Source organism: Propithecus coquereli, unplaced genomic scaffold (assembly GCF_000956105.1).
Source record: "Propithecus coquereli isolate 6110/MARCELLA unplaced genomic scaffold, Pcoq_1.0 Scaffold79, whole genome shotgun sequence".
NCBI classification, from domain to species: Eukaryota; Metazoa; Chordata; class Mammalia; order Primates; family Indriidae; genus Propithecus; species Propithecus coquereli.
The window spans coordinates 1,064,098-1,077,802 of NW_012154062.1; the positions used below are offsets into that span (position 1 = coordinate 1,064,098).

At 37.4% G+C, this 13,705-nt stretch overlaps 1 protein-coding gene across 1 annotated transcript in view; it reads left to right on the top strand.

Moving 5' to 3' along the window:
- Window positions 1–3,098: 3,098 nt before the first annotated feature.
- The window catches only part of PCM1 (pericentriolar material 1), an 84,659-nt gene continuing 74,052 nt past the window's right edge, over window positions 3,099–13,705 (top strand). Inside the window, exons 1-3 of the mRNA XM_012662908.1 lie at window positions 3,099–3,160; window positions 10,521–10,634; window positions 12,118–12,363. Of these exons, the coding sequence (XP_012518362.1) occupies window positions 10,539–10,634; window positions 12,118–12,363 (342 nt within the window). The 5' untranslated portion in view covers window positions 3,099–3,160; window positions 10,521–10,538. The remainder of the gene's footprint in view (window positions 3,161–10,520; window positions 10,635–12,117; window positions 12,364–13,705) is intronic.

The following is a 13,705-nucleotide window of genomic DNA, read 5'->3' on the forward strand; positions in this document are numbered from 1 at the left end:
TTACATCACACCTCATTCCCCCCATCCTTCACTAAAATATGAGCTCTTCAAGGGCAGTGACCAAGTTTTTGTTACCTCGGTGCTTAGTGATATTAGACACACGGAAAGTAAAAAAAAAAAAAAATTACAAATGAATAGCAGTGCCAAGGATCATTGCACTGACGACTAAACCTAGGAACAGTAGCAAATTGCAATGGGCTGGAAGAGCTTTATTATCTGAATTGTGTAGCGAGATTCAGTTCTATTAACTGTTTTTGTGAACAATTCATGTTGGTAATTGAGAACAATTTGTTTTGGCTGTTGGTGGAACCCAGAAGCCCATTCTTCATTCCTCCCCGCCCTTATTTTGCTTTTAAACAAAATCATCTTATCCTACAATTACAAACTGTCTAAATATATACTGCCCTTGCACGCAACTAAAATCGACAGGTGTTTTAACTTTTCAGCCAGACACATTGAAGACTCTCATCGTCACTTTTACCGAATTTTTGTTGTTATTTCTAAGGGAGGACCTGCCAATTTATTAATCTGAATAGATCTGCTAACGTAAGAGTATAAACAAAAAGGGAATTCAGAGAAAATTACCTATATTAAATTCTGATTAAAATCATTTGGTTCTTCTAAGATAAAAAGGGCATTAATCAAAAGGGGTATTAATTATTAACAACATTTATGATTCTTCCACTGACTAGCTATATATGATGTTTGGCAAATTGTTTGATTGCCATGGATTTATCTCCTGACGTGTGAAATTAGAGGGTTGGACTAGATTATAAGGGCTCTTTTGTTTTCTATGCCTTGGTGACTGGGACGTGGGTGCGCAGGGAATGGAAGAGCTACCCCAGCCTGTTCTTCCGGCATGGTCCGGAGCTGACACCCCCACGGAAAGCCAGAGCGCGCCTCCGCTCCCTTCCCGGCGGCCGAGGGCATGTCAGCCCACTTTCGCGGTCTGTGCCGGAAGCGCACAGTATGCTGGGATCTGTAGTCCTCCACCTCGCGGAGGGCCAGCATTTGTAACCCGAGTTCGAACTGGCATTCTGGGACATGTAGTCTCTGGCTGTGCGTTTGCGTAATCCAGTGCTGGCTAAAGAGCCCGAAGTGACACCACAGACTCCGGCGGGTCACGTGACTCCAGCCTAGAGCGTCGATCGCACTGCGGCTCCCGCCCCGGCGAGTTCTCGCCCCCGCGCGGCCGTTGCCGAGGAGACGGCGCATGTCTCCCTGAGCGTTGCCCCCTCTGCAGTCCCCCCGCCCCTCTTCTCCCACCACAATGAGATCCTAAGATGGCGCTGGCTGCGGCGGTTGGCGCCCAGTAGCTGAGGTGGGAAGGGCGGCCATTGGGCCCGAGGCAGCCAGGCAACGTGTGGACCTCTCTGCTGTGGTTTCGCAGGGAGGACCGCTGCCGGGGGGTGGGTCGTGGGGGCTGACCGCCACTCCGCCCTTGACAGGAGAGGCTGCTTCGTTTACAGGTAATGCCTGCGCGTCTCCAGCCCTTGGCAACCGAGGGCAGCGCGCCACAGGGGCGGGAGAGTAACGGCTCCGGGACACTTGACCCTGTTGGGCCTGGCCTTGGGCCCATCCCTCCGTTGTAGGCTCCTGGTCTTCTTGCGGCCCCCTCACGTCCCCCAGGCGGACAGTCCGCCCCCTCCCCAGGGACCGGCCGACGCGATCTTGCGGGTGAGCCTCTGGGGACGCGTTGGCGACTGCAGAATCCCCTTCTTGCCTCCCTGCCCCTCTCTTTCTGGCCCTGGGGAGGAGGCCGGCCTGCGTCCCGGGTGCTCCGGGAATGCCCTTTGCGGGTGGAGGAGGCGGAGCGGGGCTCTGGTTTGGGTGCCAGGGGCACGGGGTCGAGTTCTCAAAGAAAGAGGCCTTGGTAGCCATAGTCCCCATGACCGCGCTCCCTCAAATTCCATTCTGTGGGGCTCTCCATGTCCAGAATTTCGGGTGGAGAAGGGCGGATGAGGAGCGAGGCGACTCTTGAGAGTTTAAGTTGCGCTGTGAGCAGCAGGATTTCTGCTGTCTCTGGTTTTCTTGGAGCCGAAGGGCCGGGGGAGGCGTTCCTGACTTCGGCAGAGAGGTAGTTTGTTTATACTCGGGGAAGGGAATGTTAATTTAACAGCGCTCGCCCAGCCCCCTCCCATTGCCCCCTTCTCCATCCCTTCCTTACTGCAGATCTAGTTAGAATGGGCCTGGGATCCAGGAAAACCAAATGCCAGGTGGGATTTGGCAAACGTAGCTTGCTTTGCAGAAACTGGTGTTCGGGGATTAGGTTTTAGGCCCCTCCAGGGAGGCTGGTCGTTCGAACTTTTTATCCCGCGGCCCACTCCTCGGGAGTTTGCCTAGTCTGAATGTTTTATGTTTTGTTTTTTGTTTTTGATTTGGTTTTGGTCGGTTTGAGGTCTATGTCGTGTGTCCTGCCAGTGACGGATCGTGTTTGGGCGCTGGAAGAAGCGGGCTTTTGGGGCGCCACTACCTCCCCCGCCCCATAACCGCTTTCCAGACTCCGCCTTCTCGGGTTCTCTGGTTACTGGAGTGGGTGTTACAGCGCTTCGGGTGCCCTGCTCCTTTCTTTCCCTATCACCTTCCTGCCGGGGCCACTGAGCACCATTGCAATATCGAGGTTTTGAACTGAAGGTAAATCTTGTGTTCATGTGACGAGGGTATTTTATGATGAAGGACAGTAGCTAGCTTTTAAATAAGCAAACATTTTTTTATCATCAGGTACACAAAGTTCTTAAATAGTTTGAGTGACAGGAAGTTACTGACTTGATACATCAGAAAAGTAAATTTTGGCATGGATTTTTAAATGATAGTTAGCGTTAACCATTTTCATTATACTATTCCAAAGTAGGTATTACGATAACACTTTGCTGTTTGGTAGGATTTTAGAAGTTTGGGGAATTTAAACATATATGTATATCACATTTTCTAAGAAGACTGAGGTAACTTGAATTTAAAATGTTGATAAAATGTATTTTTCCTCTTCTGTTGATTTTCTAAACATATTTTAAACCATACATAATGTATTTGTTATACTTCGTAGTGTAAGTAAAGAATTTACTAAAGTGATTTTTTAAAAAAATCCTAAGCAGGCAACAGCTTTGAAGTGTGGAGCAGGAAAGGAGCCGTTTCTGAGCTGCAAAAACTAGTTTCTAAACAGGTAATTTGACATCATTTTTTATATATATAATTGGCCTTTGTATTATAGTTGAAGGAGATTATGATGGAGACTGCTATTAATATCAAAGTAACAGTACACGATGGAGGACCCTCTCTGTTTAGTAAACGTTCTGGGTTTGCTACCCTGTTTGCCTGCTTTTTGGCGTGCCACTTTGGTCTGCCTTCACACCTTTCTCAGAAAAGAGCCATACCATTCCTAATTATTAAACACTAGAATGGTTTATGCAGTACTTCTTGAAATTTGTCTTCACAGAATTTCTTCAGCCCATGTGAGTTTGAATTTGTCGTATAACAACTCTTCGAATAGCCTCTGTTTCCAAACCCTTTTAATCTAAAGTTATTTTCTTCTACAATTTTTATTAATTGGCTGTTTATTTTTTATTCGTGAACTCCTTCTTGAACCTGTTATACCTTAACTGTATTCTTTTAGTGGTCTAAAATTACTTTAAACATTAGTTTTTGTTCATAGTACATTGTCATATGCTGGTTATATAAAGATATTCTCCCAGCTGCTTGGGAGGCTGAGGTGGGAGAATCCCATGAGTCCAGGAGATTGAGGCTGCAGTGAGCTGTGATCACACCGCTGCAGTCCAGCCTGGGCAACAGAGTGAGACCTTATCGCTGGGGGGAAAAAAAATTAAATAACTAAAGGGTGAGAATGAGAAGAAATTTTATAAAAAGCATTTAGAAATAAGTGTTCTTTTAAAAACAAACCTCAGAAGGAATCTGAATTCAATTTACTGTTAAAATTTTGAGAAAATCCATTCCAAAATTTGTTTAATATGTATCTTGCTTTCTACAAAAGCAGACAGATTTTTAGCTCCCCTATGAGGACCCGAAATGAGACTATCATGAGAAAATAAAAATTGGTAGTTGATTTATATCTTAATTGTAATTCTCAGTGTTTTAGTGGTTTTTTTGTTTGTTTTTTAAACTGGAACATTATAACAAAATAGGACAAGAAATATTAAACTCAGGGGAAAGGTCAAATGTGAGTGTGTATATGAGAGTTTTTAACACTAGAGTGATTGGTGTATAATAGGCATTGTAAAATAGAATTGTAAAATCAGTGATAGTTTTCCTTTTAGCACATTAGAGAAGATGGGTAAGAGGAATAAAAAAAACAGTAATTGTGTTAACTCACATTGGAAGACCTGGGTTTTTGCAATAGGGGTTTGGCCATTCGTTCCTGAAGGAGGCAAGTGGATTTGAGACTTATAAAAAAACTAGAAAAGGTGTGGGATAATTACACTGGGGAATTCAGTAAGAAGCCAACAAGAGATACATAGCGATACCCTCATTTTTACAAATTTAATTGAGTGTCTACAACGTGCTGTGTAATGACTGTAAAGTACTAGACATATGGCAATGAGTGAGACAGACAAGGTGCCTTACCTCATGGAGTAAACTTAGAGTTTGAAAGTATTTTTGTGCGTGTGTGTGTGTGTGTGTGTGCGTGTGTGTAGTATAGTATACCTTATTAGTGGACACAGTTCATGCCATTTTATGACTATTTCTCCACTGTTTTGACAATTTGCGAGTAGAAGCAGAAAAAGCAGGTAGTGGGGTTTATCCAGAATTGAGTTGGGTGAATGGATGGGGAAGTCAAGAATGACTTACTTGGGTTTGGGTTTCAGTAAGGATGCAAGGTATTAATGCATTCAGGGAGAGAGAACTGATCAAGGGAATGGTAATATGCAGTAGGGCCAACAGTAGGTTCAGCAGGAATGAGAAGTGAGAAGTAGAATGCAAGAACTTATGATCAGAAAAAAGAATTTTAGAAGTTTAGGATCTTGAACAAATTACCAGTTCAGAGTAGAAAAAAAAGTATTAGAGAAGATGAGATAGACATTGGAATTGAGACCAAAGTCTTAGAAAAATCATTGCAAATGTTCAGGTCATGAAAACAGGTAATGAAGGGGAAAATAAAATCATGTGCTACTTGTTATCAAGAAAAATGCAAGACTGTCTTGAGTAGATATTTCCAGATGTGGTTGAGTCATTTAATGCCATTTGAGAAATAATATCTAAAGTTTAAAGATTTTAGGAAAATAATTTTTTGATTCCTTGATTTTTTTTTTTAATTTCTTCACCTTGTGTTCCTATTTCAAAGGTAAACTTTAGTCATAGGCATATCATGGTAATTAATACAGTGATATTCTACATAGACATATGTAATACTTCTTTATAGTAAGAATCCTATAACAGGGTTTTTCTTCAAAAAGATCAATCACTGAAAATAGCTTAAAATTGCTGTAGTGAGTTTTCATTTTATATCTTTGTAAATAAGGTAAAGAATCCCAGTAAGGCTGTCAAAAATAGCTAAATGAGACTTACAGATTATAGTTTCAGCTTCATTTAGTAGGACAAAGTATGAAAGGAAGTGCTTGTTTAAAGTAGAAGAATTTTATTTTTATCCCCATTCAGCTGCTCATTCTATATCATCCATCACTTGCATCATTTTCTAATAGCTTCAGCTTTCTTGTCTTACTGTCTTTCTATTAAACCTGCCTGGCAAAATCCCAACTTTGGGTGGATTCAGTGGAGTGTTTTATTGAGGCTTATGAGCACTGCTGGAAAAAAATATCTGCAGTGCATGTTAGTGATACCAATGAATAGTCTTTCGTTTCACCTGAGTCCTTAGTGCTGCCCATAGTCATTCTCTGTTCCCTGCTCTTCCCAGATCTCTCAGACACTGCCATCTCACCCTCTCATATTTAATGGACAGTCCTTCCTAGTTGATATCACTTATGAACTCCCTCAACTTCCAGCTACCAAATCTCCCAACCAGCTTCTAACCTATTCATTCCGTCCTTTTTTTCTTTCCTTTTGTTTCAGTGAAAAAGGTGTTCCTCTTCCTGTCTAAAGCCAATCATGTTTCTTTTGCCCTGGATCCCAATGGCTTCCATTTTCTCATACGCCACATGCTATTTGCTTATCTCTTTCCTCTTCTGCATTTTTAGTATCTCCCTCTTTCCCAAAAAATTTTAAACATGCTCGAGATACTTCCATTCTAATAAAACTTTGTTCTTGATCGTCTCTGCTTGCTTCCCTTCGTAGACTGATTCCTTAAAAATGTTACCTGATGAGTTCCTTTATTTTTTCCCCTTCCTCTCAATAATGCATTCCATTTTTGGTACTGACCCTCACCAGCTCTACTGAAATTTCTTACCAGGTCAACAGTAACCTTATTGCTAAATACAAGTGGACATCTCTCATAACTTCTCTTATTTGACAAGGTAACATTTGGTTTCTTATCACACCCTCCTCAATACACTTTTCTTCTCTTAGCACAGTCTCCTGGTTTCCCTCCTGTCTTTCTGTTACACCTCAGTGTCCTTTTCCTGTGCCTTTCTCTTTAATACAGTGTCTTTTAAGATCTAATCTTCTCTTTTTGTCTTCTCCCTGAGCCCTCTGTGCCATTCACGTACTTTTATGAGTGAATGAATTGCAGGTCTCTCTCCAGCCCAGATTTCTCTTGAGAGATAGATCAGTATTTGTCCACTGGAAAAATGTAATTGGATATACCATAAGCATCTCAAACCCAACATTTCCAAAACCGAACTCATCATCCTCTTCTCTCAACAACTTGCTCCTTTTCTAATCATTTTGCCTGTGTCGTCACATACCCAATTGCTAGAAACCTCAGGCTCATCCTTTAACTCCTTAGTTCCTCATCTCCCACATGCTAATACAGTAATCTGCCCTTTTCCACGGGGGATACCTTCCAAAGACCCGCCCCCAGTGGATGCCTGAAACCACAGATAGTACTGAACTCTGTATATATGTTTTTTCCTGTATGTGTATACCTGTGATAAAGTTTAATTTATAAATTAGGCCCAGAAGAGATTAACAATAATAACTAATAATAAAATAGAACAATTAAAACAACATATAGTAATAAAAGTTAAATGAATGTGGTTTCTTTCTGTCTCAGAGTATCATATTGTACTGTACTCACCTATTTTGTGATGATTAATCACGGATAACTGAAATTTTGGAAAGTGAAGCTTAGGATAAGGGGAGCTATAGTCACCAAGTTCTGTTGATTCTGCTGCAGAAATCTTACTTGAATTGATCTTCTCTACATCCCTAGTCTTTTGATTGTTGGAAGTCTTTCTGTACTTCTAAATACTAGTTTATATTAATGTGCCTAAAGAATAAAATTTAGAAGGCAGAGATCCTGTATTTTTAATGGTGACTTTCAGGTGTTTAGAGTGGTTAGCATGGAGAAAAGAGAAATGACTTACCATTATTTTCTAACTCTTACAGGGAGAGGTATTTATTGTCTTTGAGAAATCTTATGAATGTCGATATATTTTCCTTCCTAATTTACATTTTAAAACAATTTGCTTTGAGTACTTTTAAGTATGGTATCACTTGTTGCATGTTTATTTTTTTCACTTCTTTAATGTTACATATTATGTCAGTACATCTAGAGAACAGTAGTTGTGAAATGTTTCATTTAAATGAGTTGTTTCAGTTTACTGAACATACCTCTCTAAGGGTATTAATTTTTTAAAAAGTTTTAAAATTATTTCTAGAATAAAAATAATGTAAACTATTGCTGAAAATGTAAGACACAGAAAAGAGGAAGACTCATCACATTCCTACCCTAATAATTGCTTTCATGAAAGTATTTTGATATATTTTCTTAATTTTTTGTTTAAAAAAAACTAGATACAATTTTCATATTGCTTTTTTCCCTCTTGTATGATTTTTCCCACATTATCAGTACAGGCAATATTTATCCAGCCTTCATAATTAAATGTTTTGAAGAATACTTAGTATTCTGCCCCGTGGGTGTAGGACAGTTTGCCTAGTAGCATTCATCTTGTCATTTGACATTTAGTTATTTTTCAATTTATCGCAATTGAATAATAAACAACTCATTATAGTTTTTCCTCCCCCATATTTAAGGTTTTTTTTCTTAGATTAGATACGGAGAGAAGGAATTAGTCAAGAACTCAGTTTTAGTTCTTGATGTAGTATTGCCAAAATACTTTCCAGAAAGGTTATGCTTACCAGTTTACGTTCTTACTATAGTGTCTGAGAGTTCTAGTTTCATTTTGCTGTCATCAGGATTAGGTAATATGTAATTTATATGAAATTTAGCAAATTTAATACTGCCTTATTTTAAGGGAATATTTATTGCAGCTGGACTTTATACATTCTTATTATTTTGTATTTACTAGGTTTTTTTTTGTAAATTGCTTGTTTGAGCTTATTTTGCTTGTTTTTTTAGACAAGTTCTTCATATGATAAAGGTATTGACTGTGTAGTTTGTATTTCTTTCAGATTTTTTTCCCCCAGTTTGTCATTTACTGTTTGTTTACTTTTATGTGAACAAAATCTGTTGAACTTTTTCTTTCATGTTCTATATTGACTGTGTACTTTGTATTTCTTTCAGATTTTTTTCCCCCAGTTTGTCATTTACTGTTTGTTTACTTTTATGTGAACAAAATCTGTTGAACTTTTTCTTTCTTTATGTTCTAAATTTAGTAAGATCTCTGTTCTTACTAAAGTAAGTCTTTAGTAAGTCCATTCTATTTGCTTGTTTGTCTTTTTTAAAGCTTATTTGATATTTAAAGATCATATCTATTTTTAATTTGCTCACTCTTTTGGTGTTATAAGGCAGCCTTTCTCAATTGGGAGAGAATTAAGTTTTAATGCTCTAAGGCATCTGTTGTTTAATGTGAATTAACTTCTGTGTGTCTGAGATGGTACTAGATATACTGTCCCTGGCAGAATTGAGAAAATAATGACTCAGATCATTTTTCTGTGTTCTGTGATTGAAATGAAGAATACTGTTAATAGTTAAGGAAAAACTGTTAAAGCTCTAAATAAACATTTTTCAAAATTGTTAGTAAATTGCCCCATCAATTGAACACTCCACATCATGGAATTGTGAGAATTAAATGATATGGACATAAAATATTTAATGTAGTGATTAGCATATATGTAATAGTAAGCAAAATAAATGTTACCTGTGATTAACTTTTAAATATTGCTGTTGGGTATATTGGAGAATTTTTGTTCTTGGGCTGGTACTAATTTAACCATTTGGACAGCGTGGTTGAAACTTGGATTAGTTCTTCTATCCTCCTGACCTCTATTGCTACTCTTGGTTTTATTTTTAAGATGTTAAAAACTTTTTTCTCACTTATTTATTCTTCCAGATGAATTTTAGAATCATTTTGTCAAGTTTCAAGAAGAATCCCACTGGGATTCTGTAGTTAATGGGATCAGTTAGGATCTTAGAATCAGAGCAACAATTTGTATTTCTTTTTGCCATTTTTAGCTGAATGACCTCGGCAAAAGTATCTCTTTGGAATGTTAGCATTTTTGTTTGTAGTTTAATGGCTTTACCTGCCCTTTGAATTTTAGATAAAATTATCTCAACCTCTCCTCCTTCACCTACACCCGTTCAACCTGTACAAATCCACAGCTAGTGGAAATCCAAAGTTTTCCATAAGATTGTGTAGAAATCTTATTTTTTCATGACCATCTCTGCACTGAACCTCTGCTTCCACCATTGCTGCTTCTGTTTTTCATCTCTTTGACTCAGGTATGAAATTCAGCCCCTTTCTTGATTTTTCATATACATGAACAAAAATCCCACTTATTTTTTGTGGGGAACATTTGAGTTTGGTAGTCTTTACCAAGATTTAGGGATGGCTATGAGATAGCAGTAATGCAAATTAAAGTAGGGCAATAAGCATCACTATTCTTAAAATGTCTTTTAGCCACTGCATTCTTGGATTATATTGGCCATTTGCCCCACCCAGTCCTGCTTCTCTCTCTCCACCTTCTCATCATCTTTTTGCCATTCTGGTGTACCTTCCTTCCTATTAAAATCAAAACGTTCTCTTTGTTTCATGCAGAGCAGGTCTACCCTTTTTGAATCTTTGGCACAAAACTAATGCCCATGTCCTTAGGGTATGACCTTTATACCAAGGTCATTGTCAAAACAGAGATACTGTATTTCTTTCCTAAGAGAAGTTCTGGTTCTAGCTGTATATAATTTCCTTCTTACCTCATTGCTCTACCTTTTAAGAATGTGTTGGATAAACTAAGTAATCTTACAGCATGCAGGCCAACGTACATAGTATGTATTCAGAAGTTTTCCTTCCCTTCTCCATCACTCTAGCTACTTAACTCATGTTAATATAGTACATCGATAGCAGCTAATCAATTTGTGATGTGTGGTTTAGCGTGCCTCTTTGTAGTTATAAAATCAGCATTTTAGAGATTCCTTTATATTGCTAAACTTCATGGAATGACTTAAAAATTGAAGTTTGTTTTTGTGTGTTAAAAACCAGTTTTTACTTGTTTCACAGAGAATTGTTACAGCCAGTATGGCCACAGGAGGAGGTCCTTTTGAAGACAGCATGAATGATCCGGATTTACCAAACTGGAGCAATGAAAGTGTTGATGACCGACTCAACAATATGGTATGATATTTTACTATTGATGGTGTATTGCTGACCACTAGTATTAAAATGCAGCTTTCCCCTGACCAAATCTAACTCACTGAAACTCTTTGTAAATACTTGCTGGCCAAGATATTAAGGGACACTGGGCTATACATTATATTAGTTGAAAACACTTTGGTTGCAGGAAACAGAAATCAACTTGAGTTAGCTTAAACCAAAAAAGCAGATTTATTAAAAGGATATAAAGGTGTTTTATGGAAACCATGTTAAAGGAATACAGCTGGGTTTTAGGAAGGGACTGGAAAAAGGAACTAGAAAGTTGTCAGGAATTACTTTTTCACTAGCCTAACTCTGCTTCTGAGTGCCTCTGCCTAACACAACTTTCTCTTCACAGACCAGCTTTCTCTCCTCCTCTGGTCCACATGCTGTACTGTGGCTGTCCCATCATTCTCAAGTTTTCAGCTTTGGCTGCTATTAAAAATACTGACTGGTTATCTCCTAGTTCCAATTTTAAATTTTAAAGTATGATTATCCCAATTTAGATTATATATGCATTTCTTTTTCCAATAATCTATGGCCAGGATAGGGATGGATTAAATAGTATGAAAGGTTGGCAGGAGCCACCCACTCATGGATTGGGTGGAGAGACAGTTCATAGAGAAGGGAATTTTGTTATAAATAAGAAAAATATCCCAAGTGGCTCTACTATAGCAGTAACTAAAAGATTCTCTTCCAGTATGGATAACGTAGGAATTATAGACCTTTTCATTGAATGAATTAGATTATGTGGCTATAGCCAAGTTAATAAAGATGTTTTCTAGTTAAGACAGTAAGTACTCTTTGTCATTCCATATTAGATATTATCATGTAGTACATTTTTGCCTATAAAATAATAATAGCCATGTTTAATGCTTACTAAATGCTAGACACTAAATACTAAGCTAGATGTTTTATGTATGTTTTAATCCTATTTTAAAGGTGACACTATTTTAGAGATTAGGAAATTGAGACTATGGGAAGTTAAGTAAACTAGGGTCACACAATGGAGTGTTTCTTCAGTAAACAGTAATCACTTTAGAACCCAGGTTGATTCTGGATCGGTATCCTTTTTACTATACATACTGACTTAAAGCTAAGGGTGGCCAGTAAAGGTATGTACAATTTATTTCGCTTTTCAATTTATAAAGAGGAAAGAATAATTTTTAAATACGCCTTTGAAAATATTCAAATTGACTGTAGCGTTGGGATTTGGGGATTTGTATTTATTAATGATCTATGATAGGAAAGTAATCTATTTCTAAAGGATAGGCTATAAAATTAGGATAAATGTAATGAGGGAAAAATGGGTTAATAGAAGTAAATAATTGTCTCTAAGCATATATACTTAACGTGAAAAATGTTTTGTCATTTTTAATTTTAAGACCAAAATTTTTTAAGCATACCAAATTATTTTCCTGGTTTGATAGAGGCCAGATCAACTTGTGCTTTTACTTTTTTAAAGGATTGGAGTGGCCAACAGAAGAAAGCAAATAGATCATCAGAAAAGAATAAGAAAAAGTTTGGTGTAGAAAGTGATAAAAGGGTAACTAATGATATTTCTCCGGAGTCATCACCAGGAGTTGGAAGGCGAAGAACAAAGACTCCACATACGTTTCCACACAGTAGATATATGACTCAGATGTCTGTCCCAGAGCAGGCAGAATTAGAGAAACTTAAACAGCGGATAAACTTCAGTGATTTAGATCAGGTTTGTGAATTATTTTAAAAATCAAGTTATGACTATGGGAAATACTTGAAATGGATTAAATAATTTGTTTTAGGAATAAAAATTGAGCTGTTTATTTTCTTTAGTTTCTGTGCATATGGAAAGAATTTAATCAGTGATGGTGATACTATGCTATGTCCTTTGGAGGCAAATGAAATCCTATTTCTAAACTTGCTAAAGAAAAGTATTTCTGGATTTTATTACTATGTTATATGACCAACTTAAGTGGTTTCATTATGAAACTAAATTTTACAGTTTAGTAGCTCAGTAAAGTTGCTATTAAGTAAATGGAAAGATCCAGTTTATTATATTTATCATTGGTTAAGTGTGGGATGTGCTGGATTACCTCAAATCTGGAATAAAACTATTTTGTATTTATAATCACTGAAATAAAGTTTAAATCTAAAAGCAAGTAGACTTGATAATGAACTCTTGACAAATATTTTACTGTCACATCTGTACTTAGCAGAGATACACAGGTTTCCAAATATGCAGAAAGGTGCATTCAAGTCTAATATGACAATGGTGATAATCATATATCATTTACATCTATTTAATAATTGTTGAACACTTAACTGTATGCCAGGCACTTAACGGAGTACTTTTTTAGACATTGTTTCATATAGACACATCTTTCTGCTAATGTTCATATTAATTGATTCATTGGGCCCAAAGTCTATGAAAATTCTGTTAGCAAGTAACAAATAGCAATATGAGTTATGAAAGTGGTCCATAGTCCTAGTACAGGTTGAGCATCCCTAATTTGAAAATCAGAAATCTGAAATGCTTAAAAATCCAAAATTTTTGGAGTGCCAACATGAGGCCACAAGTGGAAAATTCCATACCTGACCTTATGTGATGGGTTGCAGTAAAAATGCCCTATCTTTGTTTCATGCACAAAATTATTTAAAATATTGTATAAAATTATACTCAGGCTATGTATATAAGGCATATATGAAACAAATGAACTTCATATTTAGACTTGGGTTCCATCCCCAGATATCTCATTGTGTATATGCAAATATCCCCAAATCTGAAAAAATTTGAAATCTATAACACTTCTGGTCCCAGGCATTTCTGATAAGAGATACTCAGTCTGTACTTTGTTTAGACTAATCTTGTTCATATTTATCAGTTGAATTGTGTCAACAAAATGAGGACTAGGAGATGCTAATCAAATTTAGGTATGTTAATAATGGAACTTTGTAGATCTGAATCTCTTTCATGAGTTACTACGAAGCTGTTTTTATGTAGCACCCGAATCAATATCTAATGATGAAACTAAGAACATTGGAATTTTTTAAAAAATATGTCGAAAGGTTAA